Genomic DNA, 25,141 nt, shown 5'->3' on the forward strand with positions numbered 1-25,141 from the left:
TAGTAACTGATTCTGGAATATCATGTTATTAGTAACTACATATATGAAAACTGAAATTAGGGTCCAAGTGTGACAGTTATCCTTTAAGGGCTAGAACCCATGTCATATTCACCCTAATAGAGCTCTATCAGGGTGAATAGGACTTTACACTCTCCCTGCTGCCCTGTGCTTTGTGCACACAACAGCAGGGAGCCGAGTCCCCTCCCCTAAACAGTGCCATCCACAGATCCCCCCCCCCCTCCCCTAAACGGTGCCATCCACAGATCCCCCCCCCCCCTCCCCTAAACGGTGCCATCCACAGATCCCCCCCTCCCCTAAACGGTGCCATCCACAGATCCCCCCCTCCCCTAAACGGTGCCATCCACAGATCCCCCCCTCCCCTAAACGGTGCCATCCACAGATTCCCCCCTCCCCTAAACGGTGCCATCCACAGATTCCCCCCCTCCCCTAAACGGTGCCATCCACAGATTCCCCCCCTCCCCTAAACGGTGCCATCCACAGACCCCCCCTCCCCTAAACGGTGCCATCCACAGACCCCCCCTCCCCTAAACGGTGCCATCCACAGACCCCCCCTCCCCTAAACAGTGCCATCCACAGACCCCCCCTCCCCTAAACAGTGCCATCCACAGATCTCTCCCTCTCCCCCCCCCCCCAAACAATGCCATCCACAGATCCCCCTCCCAGGAAACTAATCAGGTGACTAAAATAATAGACGGTGGAGGTGCAGTAGACATCGCATATCTAGATTTTAGTAAGGCTTTTGACACTGTCCCACATAGAAGACTTATCAATAAACTGCAGTCATTGAGCATGGACTCCCATATTGTTGAGTGGATTAGGCAGTGGCTGAGTGACAGACAACAGAGGGTTGTAGTCAATGGAGAACATTCAAAACAAGGTCATGTTACCAGTGGGATTCCACAGGGATCTGTACTGGGACCAATTTTGTTTAATATCTTCATAAGTGATATTGCAAAAGGCCTCGATGGTAAGGTTTGTCTTTTTGCTGATGACACAAAGATATGTAACAGGGTTGATGTTCCTGGAGGGAAACGCCAAATGGAAAAGAATTTAGGAAAACTAGAAGAATGGTCAGAACTCTGGCAACTGAAATTTAATGTGGATAAGTGCAAGATAATGCACCTGGGGCGTAAAAACCCAAGGGCAGAATATAGAATATTTGACACAGTCCTGACCTCAGTATCTGAGGAAAGGGATTTAGGAGTAATTATTTCAGAAGACTTAAAGGTGGGAAGACAATGTAATAAAGCAGCACGAAATGCCAGCAGAATGCTTGGATGTATAGGAAGAGGTATAAGCAGTAGAAAGAGTGAAGTGCTTATGCCGCTGTACAGAACACTGGTGAGACCTCACCTGGAGTATTGTGCGCAGTACTGGAGGCCATATCTCCAGAAGGATATAGATACTCTAGAGAGAGTTCAGAGAAGAGCTACTAAACTGGTCCATGGATTGCAGGATAAAACTTACCAGGAAAGGTTAAAGGACCTTAATATGTATAGCTTGGAAGAAAGAAGAGACCGAGGGGATATGATAGAAACTTTTAAATACATAAAGGGAATCAACTCGGTAAAGGAGGAGAGCATATTTAAAAGAAGAAAAACTACCACAAGAGGGCACAGTTTTAAATTAGAAGGGCAAAGGTTTAAAAGTAATATAAGGAAGTATTACTTTACTGAGAGATTAGTGGATGCATGGAATAGCCTTCCTGCAGAAGTGGTAGCGGCAAATACAGTGAAGGAGTTTAAGCATGCATGGGATAGGCATAAGGCTATCCTTCATATAAGATAGGGCCAGGGACTATTCATAGGATTCAGATATATTGGGCAGACTAGATGGGCCAAATGGTTCTTATCTGCCGACACATTCTATGTTTCAGTAACTTTATAATAATTGTTGATCTCTTTACTGGATACCTTACTCTGTTTTAGCTCAGGTAACAGCAGGCAGGGCGGGCGGCACTCACTCACTGACGTCAAGCGTCTGCTCCTCCCACTAGGCGGCGGAGGCGCGTGACGTCAGCGAGTGAGCGCCGCCTGCCCTGCCTGCTGTTACCTGAGCTAAAACAGAGTAAGGTATCCAGTAAAGAGATCAACAATTATTAAAGTTACTGATTAGTTTATAAATGTCTTCCTGTGAGCAGCGTGGCCCTGTATATTCTAACCCCCAGGCAAGCGTCCCTGTCACCATGGGAACGCCTGGGGGTTAGAATATACCATCGGATTTGAGTTTTCACGATCTCACTGAGATCACGAAAACACGATGATTAACTGTCAGTCCCTCCCCTCCTCCTCTGTTCTCATTGGTGGTCAGCGGCAGCTGCGCACAGTGGGGAGGGAGGGACTCCCTCCTCCTCCACTGTGCCGGCTCAGGAGAACATGGTGCGCACAGAGAGCGCAATCATATCGCGGTCCAGCAATATAGGCGATATGCACAAAATCCATATCGTGGCACAAATTTATATCGCCCACCCCTAATTACCCCCTTACATAGGTGGAGTAATTTCACTCCCACTGGGTACAGGACTAGCCATATGCATTAGTTTCCGCCGTAGGCGCCACTCCTCTTTATCTGGGAAAGTGATTATGCTGGCACTCTTGTTTTTTAGTGTTCTTCTCCGCAGGTGCAGTGTTTACGCTAGTGCCAGAGTTCGTAGTCTCTGCAGTGGGGCAGCCCCCCTCAGGTAGGGGTTCTACCCTGGCACTAACTCCTGTTCAGCACCCTTCCCATGTGGAGTGTTTAAGGTCAGCTCTACTGAACTGGGGCAGTATGGTACCATGGCTTCTACTGGATATCCTCAGGACCCCCCTCAGTTTTGCGTTGGCGGCTACTACTGTGGGAGTGGCATTTGCGTCACTACATACTATGGTTCCTACTGCACAGTTCCTTCGTCAGGTGGCGGATTCTTCTAGCACTGAATTCGGTGGCCTCTGCCCTGTGGCCCCCTCAGCTGGAGAATGGTGCTAGTAATTGAGCTGCAGCTCCCCTTGCATGGCTTCCTCCTCAGGCAGAGTATTGCACAGCCACTAGATCCTGTGGCTACTTCGGTATAGCGGCAGTCTCATGGGGAATGGGCTTTAAACCTAGCCTCTTTCTCCTTCCGTCCTTTCCTGCTCTGGCTTAGGGCTCATAGCCACCCCGCATGCCTTGCTGGCTCCTACGTTACTACCTTCCCCTCATCTGCATTTGCACGGGGTGTTAGTTTGTGGCCTTCTACTTCCAGCCATATTCCGCACTATCCGGCAGGAGCATCTCTCTCATCTTGGTCCTGTTCATTTTTCCTTGTCAGGCAGCGTTGCCACGCTGTCTATATATGGTCGCTGACTAGGCTTCCCACTGCTGGCGATTCTCACATCAGCTTTATTTCTACCCATCTCCCAGGTACTGGTTCTTTTGCCTGCGGTTGGGCATGGCTGATTCAGGTGTTTTTCTCTGTGGTTGGTCAACCAGCTTCTCGAGCTAGAAGTTTCACCACAAGCCTCTACGGGCATCGGGATACCAATTTACCGCTTCCTAGGTAGCGTTTCCCTTTAGCAGAGGAGGATCCTGCGGTCCTGGAATTTTGATTCTGCTTCCGGGGTTAGGGCCAGGTCGTTTGGTGGCTTTTCAGTGAGGAACATGACCTCTGACATCTTCTCCCCTTTTCTTTCTGGGAAGGTGGCATTCCTGGCGACAGGCTCATCCACTTGGCGAATTTCGGAGTTGGTGGCGCTTTTCTTGTACGTACATTTTCTCTCGTCATGCACCCACATAAAGGCAAGGATCTGCCAATACTTTCCACGTCACACACGGTTTTCCTTTCCCCCCCCCCCCCCGCATTCTAGAGAGTGAGCTCTCCATCAGCCATGGGATTCGGGCTCGGAGGTTTGCTTGTCCGTGACTAGCTCTTTCCGCCGTACGGACTCTTGCCTACTTATTCTTGGAGGTCCTTGTAAAGGCTCGGCGGCCTCTAAGGGGACATTTCCAAGTGGATCTGTTTTACAGTTGCTGAGGCATTCCGCTCTCGGAGCTAGGCACCACCCAGCGGAGTTACGGTACACCTGACCAGCGCTTCTTGGGTTCATCTCCACCATGCGTCAGCTTCACAGTTGTACAAGGCAGCGACTTTGTCCTCCTTGCACAGGTTCACCAAGTTTTACCAGCTGCACTCTGTTGCATCGGCAGATGCTGCCTTGGCCGCAAGGTCTCGCAGGCGGCAGTGTCTTGAGCTTTCATGAGGGCGTTTTTTCAGAGGTGTGGGCTCTTCCCTCCCCGTGGACTGCTTTGGGATGTCCCACGGTCCTGTATCCCCCAATGATAACGAGCGAGAAAACTAGATTTTTGTGAACTCACTTGTAAAATCTCTCTCGCCAAGTCTTCATTGGGGGACACCGCTCCCACCCAGTATGGATATTTCCTTTTGACGCTAATGTTTAGCGATGGGTTAGCCAGGTGCGTCCTCTGTTTGGTTCGGACTACTGGCGTTTGTTGTGTATTTTTATTCTTCTGGTTTCGGTTTGTTTCCCCTACTGCTTGGGCACAAACTGAGATGCTCTCTCCTGGCTGGAGGGGGTATAGCCTGCAGGAGAGGAGTTAACAGTTCTAGCCTAGTGTCTCCTCCTAGTGGCAGCAGCAAGCTATACCCAAGGTCCTGTGTCCCCCAATGAAAACTCAGCGAGAGAGAGATTTTACAGGCGAGTTCACAAATCTCGTTTTCTCTTCCGTTCATTGGGGGACACAAGCATTTACCATGGGTATAGCTGTTGCCGCTAGGAGGCGACACTAAGCACACAAAGTGTAAGCTCCTCCCTCTTCAGCTATATCCCTTCCTGCAGAGAACAAGCTAATCAGTTTAGTGCAAAAGCAGTAGGAGAAGGCAGACATAAGAAAATCACATTATGTGCAAACCCAGAACCACACAGGCTTGAAAAGGCCCATAAACAAAAGAATGGGTGGGAGCCGTGTACGCCAATGAACAGAAGAGAAACGGATTTTACGGTGAGTACAAAAATCTAGGTCTCATTGGGGGGGGGGGGGGGACGACGACAGGCCTTGACCATGGGATGTTCCAAAGCAGTCCCTGAGGGTGGGCTTAACTACAACCCCCTGCCAAATCAGAACTGCTGTCTGCAAAACTCTACGCCCCAAAGAAGCGTCAGAAGATGCAAAGGTGTGCACTCTGTAAAACTTGAAAAAAGTATGCAAAGACGACCAGGTCGCCGCCTTGTACACCTCGTCGCGGACCCTCTGGAATCACAAGCAAGTAATCCGTCCGCCTGAAAGATGCAGTCTGGGACAGATAGATACGCACTGCACACACCAGATCCAGAGTATGAAGCGACTGTTCGCGGAGGAGACGGGTCCTGACAAAATGAAGGAAGAATAATCTCATTTAGATGGAATGTCGACACCATCTTCGGCAAGAAGGACTGCACAGGGCGAAGGACCACCTTATCCTTATGGAGGATCAGGAAGGGCGACCGACATGACAGCCACAAGTTCCGACACTCTACGGATGGAAGTAATTGCAACCAAAAAAGCCACCTTAGACAGGAGGCGCAGCGACACCTGCTGCAAAGGCTCAAACGGAGAAGAGTGAAGAGCGGTGAGCACTAGATTAAGATCAAGGATCCCAAGGAGGACAAAAAGGGGGCGCAGCATGTGCCACCCCCTACAGAAAAGTCCGAACCGCCGAAAGTGAAGCTAAATGTCGCTGAAAAAGAATAGAGAGCCGACACACTTGCCCTTTGAGAGAACTGAGAGCCAGCCCCAAGTCCATGCCCGACTGCAGGAAAGCCAAAAGTCGTGCCAAAGAAAAGCTAACTCGAGACAGCTGTAGCCGCTCGCACCAACTAAAGTAGGACTTCCAGGTACAGTGGTAGATTCAGGAAGACGACGGCTTCCTGGCCCAAATCATAGTCTGGACCACTGCATTCGAAAACTCACGAGCTTTCAGTACAGAGGCTTCAACAGCCATGCCATTAAATGTAGCGACCCTAAATTCAGGCGGTAGATCAGCCCTTGCGACAGCAGGTCCTCTAGGACCAGAAGACGCCAAGGTTAGTCGGCGAGAGCACGTAAGGAAACTTGAACCGACTCCACGGGATCACCAGTGCATCACATGCCAGGGCCCTGGACCGTGCAACGAAGTCCTCGACCTTGTTGAAGCGCGAGGCCATGAGATCCACATCTGGCTGACCTCTCGCAGATGGCCCGAAAGACCTGCTAGCTGGTATCGAGACTCTCCCGGCTGAGGAAGTCCGCGATCCAGTTGTCGACGCCGGGTATGTAAACTGCTGACGGTGCCGGAACATGTTTCTCCACCAGGCTGAGAATCACCACAATGACTGCTGGGCTCCAGGTGCTACACTGGTGATTGATGTACGCCACAGCCGTGGAGTTGTAGGACTGCACCCGCTCCGCACAACCCCTGAGATGGTCGGCCCAATGTCACAAAGACAATCCACCATCTGAAGGCCTGGCGCAAGGAGACACATTGGCCGATCCAAGGAGGCTGGGAAGCGATCCCAGCTGAACAGAATAGAACGCTTCAGCGAGCCAGTGTGCAAAATCTTCTGCCCCTGCACCCCCTGGCTCCAGCCAGATCACCACCTTCGGTGTGCGACCCCTTCATGAGGGACGCTTAACCGGAAACAGAGGGGACTTTCGCTGGGGCGGCCGTGGTGATGCAATTGCTGGCAGGGGACAGAGGTTGCTATGAGGCCGTGCGCTTCATGCCGCCGCTGCACTAGTAATGTATAGATCATACGAGTATTACTGTAGTGCAGCTGCGGCATGAAGAGCACGGCGTCATAGCAACCAATGACGCCGTGCGCTCCTGCTGTCAGCAGGATGCCAGACCGGGATACCACGGACTGCTCACATCAGTGTTCCACGACTGTGTGCATTCGCCTTAAAACAGCTAAATGAGATGTTAACAGAGCCTAAAAGCTCCCTCTAGCTCTCATGTAACTAAAAATTACAATTCAATGCAAGGAACTTTTACACGGTTTAAAAGACAGCCCCATTGCAACAATATCAATTACTTGTAATGAATCATTTGGTTCAGCAAACCGCAACGCACCAAAAGTCTGATAGTAACATCCATGCCACAGATTATGGTTCTTGAAATCACTCTAGCTTACATTGTGCTTGACAAGTCACTTACTTTGTCTTTCTGAAGGGCATCATTTAACACCTTCCTTGCCTTGATGCCATTTTTCTGAATTTTGAAATAAAAGCGGGCAAGCTTAATTGCATAAAACGATAACTCATGTGTGGCTTTAGAGTTTTTCATTGCTTCAGTCAAGAGCTCCTCAGCCTCTTTCATATTCCCGTGCCGCCGCTCTAAATTCACTCTTCTTAGTCGAACCGTTGCTAGACCTTCTACAGACTCTTCCAGTGTTTTTAATATGTGTCTTGCGTCATCAACGTTACCTGCAACACCAGAGACAATTAAGACAAAGCTATGTTAAAGGGGTACTCCAGTCAAATAAAAAGAAAAAGGCTGCAGTATACCTCACCAATGCAGTTTTGATGGTGCCTGGGTCTTTGCTGTGCTCTACGTGCTCATGTTCTGACGCAGTAGAAAATGGCTGGGAATGCCGTTCAGACCACCTGTGGCTGCGGCAGGGATTGCTGCAGCTGATTGGCTGGGCAGCATTCACAGCTATTTCCTGCCACAATGGAACAGTGGCCCGGAAGAGCACAGTGGAGACCCTGGGCACTGAACAAACAGTAGTGGCGGCAGATCGTGAGTGTAAGGTCTGTTTTTTGTTTTTCTTTTCACTATTTAGATCCCATTTCATCCCTTTTCTATTTGGCTAGAAGACCCGTTTAATGGCTATATACACCTTCAGGGGCAATTTTTTATATTTATTGCATTTTTTCCATTTTGGGCTGTAAAGAGGAACTGTCACCAATAAAAATGCTATGTGATCTGAAAGCACCATGTTATAGAAGCAAGGGGAGCTGAGCAGATTGATATATATTTTTGTGGGGGGGGAAAATTCAGTATAACATGTTTATTTTACAGTTTTATCTGCAGCCCTGTGGACAGCCAACTGTACAGGGAGGGGTTACCACCGACGGACAGCTCTGTATACACACAATGCCACTACTGATAAACCTCCTGCCTGTACAGATAGCCGTTCACAGGAGGTAGAAAAAGCAGAGATATAAATTACAGGTTTTACTGCATCTTTTCCAACAAAAATATACAATCTGCTTGGCATCTCCTGCTCTACAACACTGATGTCAGATTGCACTGCATTTTTTGGTGAGGTCCTCAAATGTAAAAATGTTCAGCAGCTTTGTTATAAAGGGTTAAATTCCACCTGTTAGAATCATATTTTCACTTTCCATATTGTGCTGTCATCTACACTTATTGCTAAATTACAAATGGCTCAAAAACAAAATCACTTAGGCTACTTTCACACTAGCGTTCTGAACGGATCCGCTCATAATAATGCAGACGGAGGCTCCGTTCAGAACGGATCCGTCTGCATTAAAATGGCAAAAAAAAAGCTAAGTGTGAAAATAGCCTCGAACGGATCCGTCCAGACTTTCAATGTAAAGTCAATGGGGGACGGATCCGCTTGAAGATTGAGCCACATTGTGGCATCTTCAAACGGATCCGTCCCCATTGACTTACATTGTAAGTCTGGACGGATCCGCACGCCTCCGCACGGCCAGGCGGACACCCGAACGCTGCAAGCAGCGTTCAGCTGTCCGCCTGTCCGTGCGGAGGCGAGCGGAGCGGAGGCTGAACGCCGCCAGACTGATGCAGTCTGAGCGGATCCGCTCCATTCAGACTGCATCAGGGCTGGACGGCTGCGTTCGGGTCCGCTCGTGAGCTCCTTCAAACGGAGCTCACGAGCGGACCAGCGAACGCTAGTGTGAAAGGAGCCTTAAAGGGGTTTTCTCACCTCAGACAATGGGGCAATTGTCTTAGGCTACTTTCACACTTGCGGCAGAGCGATCCAGCAAGCAGTTCCATCGCCGATCCGGCAAAACGTATGCCAGCTGATGGCATTTGTAAGACTGATCGGTCAGAAAAATGCATTCAAATGCCGGATCAGTCTTTCCGGTGTCATCCGGCAAAACGGATGCAGAATTTATATTTTTTCACCTTTTTTTCGGTCTGCGTATGCGCAGATTGAAGGACAGATCAGTCATTCCAGTATTTTGAATGCCGGATCCGGCAGTATCACATTCCTATGGGAAAAAAATGCCACTCAACCTGAACGGATTACTCTCCATTCAGAATGCATGGGGATATACCAGATCAGTTATTTTCCAGCATTGAGCCCTTTTTATGGAACTCAGTGCCGGAAAAGAAAAACGCTAGTGTGAAAGTACCTTTACAGGTGTATCGAGAACGAAGCCCTGAAAGTGAAGGAGAGCGCACTGCGCATGCTCAGCCGCCCTTTATTCATTTCTATGGGGCCACCAAAAATAGCCGAGCACTGGCTCGGCTATTGCCGTCTGTCCCATAGAAATGATTGGGAGCATGGGCTGCGCTCCCATTCACTTCTATGGGAGAGGCAGGGATTAGCGCTTGGTGGTGGATGGACCCTGGGAAATCTGAGGTCCTCCAGCAACAGTGCTCCCTGCTCTGTTCTCGATATAGGTGCGGGTCCCAGCGGTGGGACTTGCAACTATCAGACAATGGGGACATATCGTAGAGATATGCCCCCATTGTCTAAAATGGGAATACCACTTTAAAGAGGACCTTTCATGGGATTATGGGTTACAAAGTGGTATGCTTACAAGATGGGGCGGGCCCATACAGATGCCAGCACTTTTTTTTTCTCTCGCACTTTTTTTTTCTCTCGCACTTTTTTTTTCTCTCGCACTTTTTTTTTCTCTCGCACTTTTTTTTTCTCTCGCACTTTTTTTTTCTCTCGCACTTTTTTTTTCTCTCGCACTTTTTTTTTCTCTCTAAAATACTTCTCCATTCCAGCTCTGTGTCCGCCACTGGTTTTGGCGCCTCATATGGTAATTTGGATTATTGTGATTGGATCGCACTACAGCCATTGATAAACCCGGCCGTCGCCTCCTCCCTGTACTAATACTCCAAACTAACATTTGAAGCATCAAAAACAGCAGGGGACAGCGCCAGAACGGAGGGGTATTTTAGAATGGGGGAAAAAAAAAAAAAAAAGGGCTGGCATCTGTAGGGGGTGCCCCATCTGGTAAGCATACCAGTTTGTAACCCACATTGTTACCAGTAAGAATTGAACTATGAGTGTTTAAGGAGAGATGTAAGGAGCCCTCAGCTGAGCTGCCTGACAAGAAACAGTAAAAAATACAGAGGCTCAATATTTTTAAATAAAGACCAATTGAAAAAAATGATTCAACTCAAAAAGGAGTGCAATGTAAAAGAAAACTGCACCCCAAAGGAGTCCATAACCTTTATGTTTTTACTGTATTAGGGCAGAGAAGAGTTCTGATATCTTACCCTGTTGTTCCTCAAATGCAGCCCATAGTAAATGAGCTAAAGGCTTCTTCAGGAGATGGATATGACAGGCTCGGTTGTAGACATGTCTTGCTCCTTCAGGGCTGTGATTCTCCATGTACTTGGCATACTAAACACAAGAGAAGTTCTCCGTTAATGCGTCTAAGAACTATGTAACGTGTGAACAATAAAATTCTTGTTTTAAACCCATTCAGCACCTTTATTGAACCACTAGACTAGACTCTGTAAGGAAGGGCGAAGGGAGGCAACGCTGTTGGCATATGCAGCAGTCAAATCTGGTTGCAAGCAGACCATCCCCTAATGCAATAGATATAGTTATAGATGAACAGAATTCAAAAGTATACAGGGTTAGGCACGACATCAATGTGTCAGACGATATTCCAAGTAAGAGGTCACGGGTCTTACCTTTATCCAGAACTCCTCATAGCATGCACAGGCTATGACACATCTCTCAAAGAGGATGACCACGCGCTCATGGGCTCCATTCTCAATTTCAAAGTCCAAATACTCCTTCCAGTTATTTATTTGCACCTTCTCCAAAGGTTTTACATGAAAATAGGGTCTCTTAATCTTTAAGAAAAGAAAGAGTTAACAGTTAGCTTCCCTTAAGGGCCTTTAGACATCCATCTATCTGTAGCTGTTTTTGAAGTTCGCAAATTGTAGATCCACAAAACATGGATACCGGACTTGTGCATTCTGCATTTTGCGGAACTGAACATCCTGTCCATAATAACTCTATCGTCTGTAATACAGACAAGAATCGGACATGTTCTATTTTATAGTGGTGCCACGAAGCAGGCATATGGTGTGCTGTCTGCATCTTTTGCAGCGTTATTGAAGTGAATGGGTTTTTATCTGACCCACAAGAAAATAAAAATAAGATAAAATACAGTTCTGTGCATGACCCCTTACAATGAGCCTGCATGGGAAAAAAAAAAAATCAAAAATGAAACTTACTCCCTCCTCCAAGGTCCATCTTTTGTGGACTTCATTTTCGTTGAGGCTGAAGATTTCTTGGTGAACTTCAATGATTCGATGTCTCATGTTCTCCACTTCTGTTGTACGCTGTAAGACGATAGCAGGAATTAAAACTGAACACCCCTCAAGCAGTTTTTTTTGTTTCTGCAGGATGAAACCACCTCTTCTCACTTGCACAATAGTCTTGCTTGCATAGCTAGTGTGTATGTACTGGATTACTTAGATCTCGACAAATATTTTAATTCTGCCATGGGCAAAAAAAATTACAGTCAGCAACTGTCAGCGCTGCAGCACCCACGCTCTGTTCACTACACAGTAGACCAGGAATCAGCAACCTTCAGCACTCCATGTGGCCAGAAACTACAATTCACAGAATCCTCCTTTCACTTATGGGAGTTACAAGAATAGCCGAGTAAGTATGCATGCTGGGAGGTGTAGTTTCACAGTAGCTGGAGCGCCAAAAGTTATAGTTCCAGCACCCTAGAATCATCAGCGGGGGTGCGGGATCTCAGATCCCTGACAAATATGCCATCAATATAAAAATAGCACTCTGCATGACACTCAAGCGTTTTGCAGTTGCATCCACAATATTTCTCTCCATGCCAGATGTCGAAAGGGATGAGATTATGCTTAAAAAAAAGATATAATTTAAAGGGGTTGTGCATCAGATAAGCTAGGGTTAGACTCCAAGGACCCCCATCAATAAGCAGTTTGAAAGGGTTGTGGCGCTCGTTAAAGGGGTTGTCAAAGCTATATTTATTGATGACCTATCCTTTAGAATAGGTCATCAACATCAGATCGGCTGGGGTCCGACATCCGGCACACCCCCGTCGATCAGCTGTTTGAAGAGAAGGCGCGTGTCGTGCCAGCGCTACCTCCTTCATTGTTTACCTGCTCGCCGTTGCATCTGAAGCTGTGAGCAGGTGTAATTACACCTAACCGTCCCATCAATTTTAATGGGAAGGATCGTTCCCATACACTTGTATGGAAGCAATCCGTACCATTGAAATGAATGGGACGGCTTGGGTGTAATTACACCTGCAGATGCAACGGCGAGCAGGTAAACAATGAAGAGGAGGCAGCGCTGGCACAGCATGCGATTTCTCTTCAAACAGCTGATCGGCAGGGGTGTGCCGGACCCCAGCCGATCTGATATTGATGACCTATCCTGAGAATAGGTCATCAATAATTATAACTTGGACAACCCCTTTAAAGCACCACATCCTGTTCACTGTAACTGAAGCAGAGGTGCAGTGTAATTACAACTGTTCACCCCATTCAAGTGAACAGGACAAGCAGTTGTACTCACACTGCACTGCCACAAGCTAGATGGCATGGAGTTAAACAGTGAAGACAAACCTGCTACAACGGATAGGCGGGAGGTCCTAGGAGTGCAACATCTGCAGATCAGATATTGATGACCTATCCTTAAAGGGGTTCTGCACCTTCATTTAACTGATGATCTATCCTCTGGATAGATCAGCTTCTGATCGGCGGGGGTCCAACACCCGGGACCCCCGCCGATCAGCTGTTTGAGAAGGCAGCAGCGGCGCTGCCTTCTCACTGTTTACCGCCGGGTTGCCCGCCCACTGACGTCACGACTTGTATCAACTAGAGTGGGCGCGGCTAAGCTCCATTCAAGTGAACAGAGATTAGCCGCGCCCACTCTAGTTGATACTAGTCGTGACGTCAGTGGGCGGGCGGCCCGGCGGTAAATAGTGAGAAGGCAGCGCCGCTGCTGGAGCGCTGCTGCCTTCTCAAACAGCTGATCGGCGGGGGTCCCGGGTGTCGGACCCCCGCCGATCAGAAGCTGATGATCTATCCAGAGGATAGATCATCAGTTAAATGAAGGTGCAGAACCCCTTTAAGGACAGGCCATCAATATCCTAGCACTGCACAACCACTTTAATTTTGCTTCAGCTCTATACAAGTAAGTCCTTATACTCTGATGACTGTCACATTGAACTGTGGCTCATGTGACTGTAGGCCAAGGGAGATTATAGGAAGAATGGCTGGACCAACCCGGAGCATATTAAAAGTTTCAAGGAGACTTCTATAAAAAAAAAAATTTAGTTATACAAAATGGTTAGAGACAAAAAAAAAAAAAAAAAAAAAAAAAAAGGGATCCCGGCTTCCTGGTTCCCGACAGGTCTTTGTACTCTCTGGTCGCTTTCCACAAGAAAATGTAAGGCTAAATGCACACGATCAGGATTGCGTGCGGATTTTCCACGCGGATGTACATTGTATTCTATGAGAATTTGAAATTCTCAGTGCACACTATGCAGATTTTTTTCCGCGCGGATTTTAAAATCCGCAGCATGTCAATTTTTCCTGACCAGATTTTCTTCATTCACTTAGTAAAATCCACATGCGGAAAATCCACACCAAATCTGCACCAATTGATGCGGATTGAACGCACAGATTTGCCTGCGAACACCTGCGGATTTCAGTGCGGATGCTCCGCACATGAATCCTGAACGTGTGCCTTACAGCTCAGCCTAAATGTCACCACTCAGGCTCTAGCACAAAACCAAATAGTGCTTTTTTGCAACAAAGAAAAGGGACCAACGCTCTGTGATCCGATCTTATAAAGACAACTTTGCGTACCTGTGCTGGATCAGCTATGTCCTCGAGGCCCGAGGGACACTCAAATTTAGCCCCACTGTGATGACTTATCGAAGCCAACTCTTTTCGCAGCTCAATGAATTTTTCAGCAGTGAGAAACTCTTTTGGCAAGTGACCCTGTATGTGTTCTTTTAACCTGTAGATTGGGAACGCAGTTCGTATAGTAAATTGTCAACAAAATGCAAATGCATGTAATCAATTGAGGAAGGGAAGGTTATACAACCTACAATTATTCCCTCAAGCTGTAAAGCAGCATTTCATGTCCAGTGGACTCTCCATAAAACCATTTGAAAATTAACCCTCTGCATGAGGCGAGACTTAATCTGTTAATGACAGTGGATTGCAAAGTTAGGTTGCTGGCAGCTTCAGCTCAAGTATAGGCCTAGAAACATTTTAAAAGGGAGGATAAGATCTACTAATTAGTGTGTTCAATGAAACAAGGAGTCAGATTATACATTAGTCCCTTTTGAAAGGAAATGCCAATAATGTATGATCAACGGGGGAGGTGGTGATCTCACTTTTCAGCCACCCACCAAAGAACAGAATGAAGCTGTGGTGCTTCATCTGGACATGTAAGCGCAACCCATTCACCTGAACAGGCTCAGCAGTAGTATCAGGAACTGCAAAAATATAAGGGTTCTGAGAATACTGTATGCAAAGGAGCAGGCAGTTCTGCAGATATTGCTGTACTTAGAACCTTCGAATACAGCTTTGAAATAGAAAGGCAGAATTGAAATGTCACCACTTTAGCCTCCACTTGGCTTGATGTAAAAGGTAGTTTCTTTCAAGTCCTATAGTTTACATGAACATCTATCCTTCCTACAAAGCAGATCTAAGGCTGCACAAATACTAAGTACACAACTGTCCAGCCAGAGAACCTGTTCTTCTGAGTCAGTGCATAGCTGTGATGCAGGCCAAGTAAAACTAAAAGGAAAAATACAGAAATTTGTTGATGGCAATAGGGCATAAAGTCTTGTTATAAAAAATATTTTAAAGTTTGTGAAGTATATCATGGGGTTTTCTAGGGAAAAGCTCTCTCCCCATAGTAGTAAATAAGAGTGCACTGTGCTTTGAGCGGCCATCGCTCCTATTCATTTCTATGGGGCCCGACGGAAATAGCTGGCGTGGCCATTTTCGGCGGCCCCACAGAAATGAATGGAGAGCGGCTGTGCATGCACAGTACACCCTCCACAACTTTCGGGGCTACGTTCAAGAGGTGGGACCCCCACCTATAAGACAATGGGAGCATATACTAGCGATATGCCCCCATTGTCTGAGATAGGAAAACCCCTTTAATGATAAATGTGATTAATAAATTCGGGGCACAAGGGAGAAATCAAGTTTTTTTTTGTCATAAAAAGTCACAAATTATGACGCATGTCATATTTAAATACATTTATGCTTCTGTCTCCAATTGTGGAAATGTTTAGCAGGAGGGGTGTAGCAAACCATGGTCTGACGAAGTTCAAAGCCAGAAAATGGTGCGGTAACTTAGAACAGACAACAGGTAATTAATTTCTTTGTGTTTCTTCTCTCAAACTTACTTTTGAAAATGATGGGCATAGTGCTGAGTTGGGATTCCCAGAAGGCGACTGTAAATTGACGTGACTCCACTTAGATTTCCCTGTTCGGTCTCATAGTTAATATACATTTCCCATAACTTATCTGACCGAAAGTCTAGACCTGCTGACATGAGCGCATGCTCATATGTCCTGCAAGACAAAGGATAAAAGATCATAATACAGAACATATCTCACCTTTGCATACACTGTATACTTTCTGGCCCCTTAGCTCCCTGAAATAGCTGATTGATATTGATGACCTATACTATAGCCCAGACAACCCCTGCATACTGTAGCACTGCTCCCATTCATTGAACTGGAGCTGAGCTGCAGAACCCTGGCACAACCACTACAAAGTGTAGAGTATGCTCCATACACAGTATGATTTCTGGTGCCGCAGCTGCCACCCCACTAACCTGATATTGACCTATACTCATGATAGGCCACCATTATCTGTAGCCCAAATATCCCCCCTTTAAATAGAAAATGACTTAAGACTGAATAATAAAAAAATATCAGGATACTACTAGGTACACAAGTACCATATTTTTCGCCCCATAAGACAACCCCCCCCCCCCCCCCTTTGTGTTGACGTGTGGGGGCTGATAGGCGGCCGATATGAGGCATGGGAGAGGGGGCTCCATTTGAGGTCTGAATGTTTTTTTTATTTTTTTATTTATACTGGGGCTATTATCTGAGGTCTGATTGGGGGAGGTCATTCACATTGGGGTCCGATTGAGGGTCTTAACATTGGTCGTCTAATTAGGGCTGTGGGCCGAGGTCTGATCTGAAGTCTAACAGAAAAAAAAAAAAATCTTATTGTCCTCTAAAACCTAGATGCGTCTTATAGAGTGACAAATATGGCAGTATCTTTAGGGTCACTTTGCAAGGGAAAGGTGAAATCAGACGAGTCAACTAAACTGTTCAAACGTTGACTACCCAAATCCTTACTGCAACAGACATGCAAAAAACTAAATGTTCATAGGAGTCTGTGAAAAATGCCTGGAAGCCATATCACAGATCCGTGTTACATGGTTCAGTAATGCTGAACCCATGGGTCAGGGTGAAGAGCAGGCAAAACTGTAGAATAACTCACCCTCTCATAGTGTTGGTGGTCTCTGGGTCAGAAGGATCTAGAGTTTCTTTTAAGAACAGAAGATATTGTATCCAAAGATCAACACTTAAGGTAACCGCCTGAATTCCTCTACGATAAACCTGTACAGCAAGATAAAAGACAAAAAATACACCAAGGAGAATGATACGTCTCATGACCCAGAAGAATGATTTGTATCCGGTCAACCTTACAAAGGCTAAAATATTTGGAATTTCGTTGAAAATCTGCCATTACCATTGAAGTGGAGGTTGGATAGAACATGGCTTATGTTCTGAGCTCCACTTGCAGTGTCTCTTGATCTTCAATGTGCAGCTGTATTCTTAGCAGGAGCTGAGGGCTGGCTTTGGGGTACAGACCATAAGGCACAGACCCATTAGATTCTCATTCACAGCGTCTGACCACAAATTCAATAAACAAGTAGCAAAATGTAAACCAGCAAAAAAATTAAACTAAAGCCACCACACAACGAATGACAGAAAGCCCTGCCCTACTTGTTAAGCTGCAGTGTAATATTGGCTTGCACTGCACAGCTTGACAAACTGTGGAGATTTAAGGCACCTGTCAACAAAGAAAGGAGATATTAGGACAAATGTCACGCTGAGTGACAAATGCTGTAATAATTATCCTGCTTTGACCTTACACAGGGGGCCAGAGAAGCCCTAAGCAAACATCCAGTCTCCGTTCTTATGTCTACATAGCGTCACATTTACCTCGTCGGCCTCCATCACATTGTTGTTCCGTTTTTCAATGTCAGCGTACTTCTTCCAGTAGCCATAACAATATGGATAACGAGCAAGGAACATATCAAACACTCTCCGAGCAGCGTATATATGATTCTAGATAAAAGACAGAAATCGTGTCAAGGACAAACTTCGTTCCATTAATGCACACACACTGATACACTGGAGCCCGCAATTACGTGATAAGACATTCTGAATAGGGTAACGGTGACGCCTGTGAGTGCCTTTTCTGTGCATTGAGCCCCTCTGTAAAGAACTGTAACACTACTTCATTTACCCTAATCGGCCTGTGCCGCATAGGAGGGGGTCCGGAGCGACACAGTGCAGCTGCTTCATTCTGATGAATGCCTTAGCAATATGCCATCACTGCCAATGGTGGTCTCAAGTAGTATATATGGCAAATACATGTGCTATTGCTACACAAATCATTACTGTGGCCATTCATTGGGTGTAGCAGTGACATACATATATAAGGCACATAACACTCAGTCCGGTGAGGACACAAGATCTAAGGTTCTCCTCAGGATAGGTAATCAATATCAGATTGCAAGGGTCCGAAATCCGGCTTTTTGAGAAAGTAGCAGCAGACTGGTGAGCACCACAGCCTCCTCGCAACTTACCAAGCACAACACTGTCCATTTGATAGCAGCTGTGCTCGGTACTGCAGCTCAGCGGGTAGGAGTCCCATATAAATAGTGGCTGCATTCATGCCCGACCGGTCGCTCTGTTTATTTCAGGCTGCAGGGCCCTCATTCTTGTGATCGTTGGGCAAAGATTGAATGACACGCAATTATGGTAACAACTAAATACCGTATTTTTCGCCCCAAAAAGTAGGGGGGAAAAAAATGCCCCTGCGTCTTATGGGGTCAATACTAATGAGTGCTTCAATTATGGAAGCACTCATTAGTACCGGAGGACCGGGAAGCGATGAAGGCTCCGTACTCAACTCTTCCTGGTCAACTGCTGTGCAGTGGCTGCGCACAGCGCGAGGGCGCTCTGTGACCTCACGCTGTGCGTGTCAGAAAACAGCACAGTCGACGGAGGAGGAGGAGCGCTGGAGCAGAGGAGAGGCATCTGGAGCAGGAGAGGTAAGAGGTTTTCTTATTTTATAAAACATGAGGCAGTATGGGGCTTATCCGAGGCAGTATGGGGCTGACCATATTTGCCAGTGTGGACACTCCTGTCTAAAATTAGCCCAAGAGAATGTGATTGGGTCCTGGAAAGGAGAAGGTAACTGATGTCACTGCTACTAACCTCTTGTTCAACATACTGCAACAGGTAGGTCCATGTGGTAAACTCCTCAGGATTTGCTTCAACGGCCTTCCAATACTTATCAAATTCTGGAGGAAGAGGCGGCTCAGGCTCTGTCTCTACTTTCTCAGGAGGTTCAGCAGCTTCCTCCACTTCATTGGCAGCCTCTTGTTCTGGAGATTGCTCCATTGCAGTCACTTCTAGGATATCTGCACTGTCCTTATTAGATTGTGAAGCCTCTGAAGGGGCCTCCACTTTCTTCTCTGTATTCTCAGTCACAGGACTAGGATCTGGCCTTGGCTCCTGCATCGTGGCACAATATTCCTGTGGATCTGCAAGAAAACATGAACAAAAATTAGATATAACACTTAGCCTGGCACAGAGAGACTGTACAGTGGCAGCGTTTACTCCTCCTGCCTTCGAAAAGCTGTAACTATTTCTCACCCATGTCATTTGGGGACACTAAGCAAAAAGAACAAACTTGCCTGCTATAATCATCTTACAGAGAACACGTTAAAGGGGTTGCCCCACAAGACGTATTCTACATTTTCAAACCAGCACCTGCATCTAAATACATTTGCAATTGAAAAACTGTGGCTATACTAATTTTATTAAATTTCTGCAGTTTTTCCTTTCTAATTTCTCTGTTCACCTCACTGCGGTGGTCACACATGCTCAGTTCCATCCTTCAACTAGCTGCAGCAGACCGGAGACACCCTCTGAACTGCCAGCTTAAAATAAGTCTAGCAGAGCAATTGGAGCTATGAATGGGGAGATCTCTGGATTTATATAAGGTACAGGGCTGGTCCCACTCTTGTTAGAGGCAGTTATGTACTGTACGGTTACATTAATCATGGGACAACCCCTTTAAGACAGCTTTAGCTCCATCTGTAGGAGGCAGACAAATGAAATGCTTGGCAGGTACTATGGGGCAAAACAGGGAGTCCAAAACGCCTATTATCCCACACATGAAAAGGGAAGACCAACAGGTCACCAATACTGTTGCTTGTTGCCTACCTCTGGAAAGCAAGCGGGGATGGTAGATTGCAAATCCACCGTCACCTGCCAGCAATCGGGTCACCTCACTGCAGAGGCTCCCCTTAGTCCAATGCAGCTTAACCTCCCTATGGGGCAACAGGCTGACAGGCTTGAATTTGGGTAGGCTGAAAACTTCAGACAGCGTGGCAGGTAAATATATATAGGGTGCCCCTTGCGGGTTCCCTCAGATTAAGGCTGGTATTTTCCCAACCTGCCCCACTTTTTGAAGGGTTCTAACAGATGTCAAGCTTCTTGCCTTGTTGGTCTGGCTTGCAGGGGTACGACTCTCCGTGCCCCTCACTCCCGGCTCCAGCACTATTTGGCTACTTCAGCCCCCCTGCTTGGCTTTGTCTTCCCAGGCAGTGGAGTTATATGGGAGCAGAGTGGGTGCTCCATTTAGCACACGTCACTAACTGGCACAACCCAGCCAGGCTCAATACCAGAGGCCAGTCCATCCTCAGCACCTCTCCTCTGCTTAAGGGAGCAGGGGATGCAAGCTCAGATGTTCACTGTAATCCCAGGTTTTAGGCCTAAGCCTCTTCCAGGTCGTAAGGGGACGGCATTCATTGTTTTTGCTTTTTCACTCACTTTGGATCGCTCTGCCTACTACCCCCTCAGTGGCAAGAAAAGTTTGCACCTTCTCGTTTGGTCCATCTTCCGCTGGAGATCCTTGTGGAAACAGCTGCTTGCCAGACAGACGGGACAGTCTTCTCCATGCCTTGGGGACCTTACCTGCCAGAGTGTAAGATCAGCCCTAGCTGGCACACTTTCCATTCTACTAGGTGTAAGCCTCCACCCTCTTGCCTCTCTCCTAGGGATAGTTCATGACCACCAGGTCGGAATCCAAGGCTAAACCCTCCACATAAAGTGCAGCATTTTGCTTGTTCTTGCCACACCAAGTCTCCATGCGGTCGGTCAGACCCCCTGTGCATCTCCTGCTCAGCACCTGTGACCCAGCCCATTAGTCCCAACTCCCCCAGGTGTTCGCTGAACTGTCATTAGCGCGTTTATTGCCCATTTATTGGCCAAGACCACGCAAGACCTTCTTAAACTTACAGGGCCATCATAGATACTGAGACGCATGAGGTCACATGTGGGCCTCCCACAGTGAGCATCCACAATGAAGGGCCTGAACAACGCGCCCCCCCCCCCCCCAGAAACCTTCTGTTTCTCTTAAATAGTTGCTCTCTCCCTCACAAGGCTCTCAGAGGTGTCTTCCAAAGACGACAATAATTCAGAGGGTGCAATTTTAAATGCAGAACTAGGAGCAGTCTTACTTTAAGGCGGTCAGCTCAGTGTTACGCCCGGTATACACCTCATCTTGGTCACTAAAGCCATGGCCAACAGTCTGAACTAGGGTATCCTCTCTGGGAGAATCTCCTTAAGAACTTGTTGATAATGTCTTATAGCTTTTCCATGCCAGCTCTGATCTTTGAGAGACCTCACAAGCACAAGACAACCAGACTCATGGCTTGCCCTTCAGCTTCACTTATGGAGATTTGCACAACGCTCTGGCTCTCCTGCACACAGGGCACCCCCTTTTTGGGGTAGCTGGATAACTGGACAACATTTGGCACAATTGGAAAGGAAGGGGGGGTGGGGGGGTGTTAACGACTCATTTGCCTTAGAAAAAGTCCTCCTGGTCCGGCCAAGCCAGGAAGGGTAGACCATTTTTGTTATCCCTTTCGAACTCTCTCTAGTCCAAAACACAGACAGGAAACCCTCCCAAGAACTTCAGACCACACCCATCTTGGCACCCAATGTGTCCAGGGTTAAAAGACATCCTCCAAAGCAGTCAGGTGGGAAGTCACCTCCACTTGTTTTGAGATGCCTGGTCGGTGCACATTTCAGACGGCTGGGTACGCAACATTATATATTTTGCTTGTGGGTTTTCGGATTCAGTTATTCAAACCATGATCCATGTGCAAGTAACCCCCCCCCCCCCTCCACGATTTTTCATAGGATGTGGACTTTTACCATTGGTGCGAGGACAGATATTTTTTCCACTCTTGCTTCCCAAACATTTGGCTTTTCACCAGTCCAGTCTGCAATTGGGTCTTTGTCTGTCCTCTCTTGAAGGGCAAGTTTCAGCGCAAATTAGCATTCAACTCTACAGTCAGCACATTCCTGGAAGAGGTTGCCCATTCTACCCCCATCTTTTTACCAAACCCCCATAACCTTCGAGGGTTTCAGAACTTGCAGCTCTTTGATGGTAAACCATCAGGATAAGGTGGTCCTTCGTCTGGTGCCACTTTTTTTTTTTTTAACCATGAATCGTGTCTTTTCATTCCAACGAAGATATTGTTTTTACTTTTTTGTCCCTCTCAGTCACACTCTAGTTTGAGCAAACCACGTCTACTTCACTTAGATGTTTTCTTTCAGATGTGCATACACTTACTCCGGATGGTTCAAGCAAGGGACTGGCAGTGTCAAAGGTCACCATAGCGCCATGGAATTGTTTGGCACTTGCGGAAGTGTACCACGCTAAAGGTCAAGACCCACCATTCCAGATTACAGCCCAGTCCACCCCGGGCCTCAGCACTTCAGGTATGAAAGGCTCCAACTTGCTCGTCCTTACCGACTGTCTCGAGATTTTATAGGACGCACACTTTTGCAGACGCTTCACTTGAGCGATTTTACTCATATTTGGATATAAATCTTTTTCTCAATTGGTCTTTATCACTTTTTCAGCAGTTTCAGTCGAGCTGCAGAATGTCTGAGTTTCTATTTCACGCACACGACCGTATCCGTTATGTTGTCACCCCCTGACGAAGGCACGCCGAAACGCGCGTTGGGGTAGCGCCATCCTGGTCGGTCCACTCCTGGTTCTGTTTAAGGTGAGGTCTCGCTCCATTACTTCTCCCCGGCCTGTTGCTCACGTACCCATTCATTTCTATATTTGACTTTTGCATGGCCGGGTGCTAATGTCTAGCTTGATCCTTGGTCTTGCTAGTTTTCCTGACCCACCTGTTTACTGTACAATTAGATCTTTCAGCGGGTAGGTTATGAACTTACTATATAAAATTATTTTTCCCGCTGACTTTGTATATACTCTACTATCCAGACCGGAGTGGACCTACCAGGGTGACGCTCTTTGTTCCTCCCTGCTTTCCCTTTTTTCTCTTGTTCCCCCGCATTTATATGTGTATTTTATATTTATATCATTCCAATAAAGGATTAACTATATTTATTATCCGGCGCTTTGGCTCCTTTTTTCTTGTTTTCGTATATGTGCACTCGGGAGCTGTTGCCGAGTTACTCCATAGGGGTGGTTTGGTGGGTATATCAGGTTTGGGCACGGTCCCTTGCCTTATCCCATCCTTTTCCTTGTGGGCCCCCCTGGGTCGCCCTTTTGTTTTCTCATTCCAGATTACAGCCCAAGGCTCCAACTTGCTCGTCCTTGCCGACTGTCTCAAGATTTTATAGGACGCACACTTTTGCAGACGCTTCACTTGAGCGATTTTACTCATATTTGGATATAAATCTTATTCTCAAATTGGTCTTTATCACGTTTTCAGCAGTTTCAGTCGAGCTGCAGAAAGTCTGAGTTTCTATTTCACGCACACGACGGTATCAGTTATGTTGTCCACAAACAGCAGCTCTGCAAAATACGGATCCCTTCCATGTACGTTCTGCAATATTCTAACTTCCATCAGTTGACATCTCATTTGCGGATAAGAACGTTCTAAATAATTAGACAAAGGTTGATCAATCGCGGTATGGCCACACGGATGACATCAGCACGCTGGCCCCATTTTTCACAAACACATAGAAACTAAAGGGTCCCCGTGCGATCTGCAAAAAACTTGTATCGGATGTGGACCAAAACTGCTATATTCTTAGCAAACTGAAGAGAATAGGAACTGTCACCAAAAAGATTACCGTATTTTTCGCCGTGACGCTTTCCCCCCCCCAAAAGTGGGGGGGAAATAGCAGTGCGTCTTATACGGCGAATGTAGCCGATTTTGCCTAGTTTTCAATGATACACCCGCCGCGATGCCGTGCGGCGGGTGTATCAGCTGTGAGGGAGGAGGGACTGGGGGCGGCATCTGCATTTATAATGACAGCGGGGCCCGTGCAGTGACTTCTACTACACGGGCCCCGCTTACTGTATAATCATATCCCTAATAGTTAATTGTGTGCATGTAATCGCATAATGAGCAATGGTGAGCGCTATTACTTACAATTAGAAGCGCTCGCCGTTCGGAGCAGAGAGGAGGGAGGAGGCAGGCCGGGAGCTGGCAACGTGAGTCATACGTCACGCGCCTGCGCCGCCCACTTTATGAATGAAGCAGGCGGCGTGGGCGCATGATGTATGACTCACACTGCCAGCGCCCGTCCTCCCTCCTCTCTGCTCCGAACGGCGAGCGCTTCTAATTGTAAGTAATAGCGCTCATCATTATCGCTCATTATGCGATTACATGCACACAATTAACTATTAGGGATATGATTATACAGTAAGCGGGGCCCGTGTAGTAGAATAGTCATTATAAATGCAGATGCGACCCCACCCCCATTATAAAAGCAAATGCGACCCCCACACTTATGGAGGGGATCTGTGGATGACACATAGCATAAGATGCTATATATGTGTCATACACAGATCCTCATAACAGTGCCATCCAGAGAGGATCCCCCATAAGTGTCACCCACAGATCCCCCATAACAGTGCGTCACCCACAGATCCCCCATATCAGTGCGTCACCCACAGATCCCCCATATCAGTGCGTCACCCACAGATCCCCCATATCAGTGCGTCACCCACAGATCCCCCATATCAGTGCGTCACCCACAGATCCCCCATATCAGTGCGTCACCCACAGATCCCCCATATCAGTGCGTCACCCACAGATCCCCCATATCAGTGCGTCACCCACAGATCCCCCATATCAGTGCGTCACCCACAGATCCCCCATATCAGTGCGTCACCCACAGATCCCCCATATCAGTGCGTCACCCACAGATCCCCCATATCAGTGCATCACCCACAGATCCCCCATATCAGTGCGTCACCCACAGATCCCCCATATCAGTGCGTCACCCACAGATCCCCCATATCAGTGCGTCACCCACAGATCCCCCATATCAGTGCGTCACCCACAGATCCCCCATATCAGTGCGTCACCCACAGATCCCCCATATCAGTGCGTCACCCACAGATCCCCCATATCAGTGCGTCACCCACAGATCCCCCATATCAGTGCGTCACCCACAGATCCCTCATATCAGTGCGTCACCCACAGATCCCCCATATCAGTGCGTCACCCACAGATCCCCCATATCAGTGCGTCACCCACAGATCCCCCATATCAGTGCGTCACCCACAGATCCCCCATATCAGTGCGTCACCCACAGA

The 25,141-nt window shown here is 47.3% G+C and overlaps 1 protein-coding gene across 5 annotated transcripts in view; it reads right to left on the reverse strand.

Annotated features, from left to right (window-relative positions):
* The window catches only part of PRPF39 (pre-mRNA processing factor 39), a 48,718-nt gene that overhangs the window by 21,975 nt on the left and 1,602 nt on the right, over positions 1-25,141 (reverse strand). For 2 of the 5 annotated variants that reach the window (XM_044272504.1, XM_044272505.1), the window contains exons 2-10: positions 18,751-19,079; positions 17,467-17,592; positions 16,739-16,857; positions 15,625-15,792; positions 14,063-14,216; positions 11,435-11,542; positions 10,883-11,047; positions 10,460-10,586; positions 7,166-7,434 (exon numbers count right to left, since the gene is read on the reverse strand). In XM_044272504.1, the coding sequence (XP_044128439.1) occupies positions 7,166-7,434; positions 10,460-10,586; positions 10,883-11,047; positions 11,435-11,542; positions 14,063-14,216; positions 15,625-15,792; positions 16,739-16,857; positions 17,467-17,592; positions 18,751-19,056 (1,542 nt within the window). In that variant the 5' untranslated portion in view covers positions 19,057-19,079. Of the gene's footprint in view, positions 1-7,165; positions 7,435-10,459; positions 10,587-10,882; positions 11,048-11,434; positions 11,543-14,062; positions 14,217-15,624; positions 15,793-16,738; positions 16,858-16,990; positions 17,593-18,750; positions 19,080-25,141 lie in introns of those variants that run through there. The other 3 variants (XM_044272506.1, XM_044272508.1, XM_044272507.1) reach the window with 3 other exon arrangements.

Source organism: Bufo gargarizans, chromosome 11 (assembly GCF_014858855.1).
Source record: "Bufo gargarizans isolate SCDJY-AF-19 chromosome 11, ASM1485885v1, whole genome shotgun sequence".
NCBI lineage: Eukaryota > Metazoa > Chordata > Amphibia > Anura > Bufonidae > Bufo > Bufo gargarizans.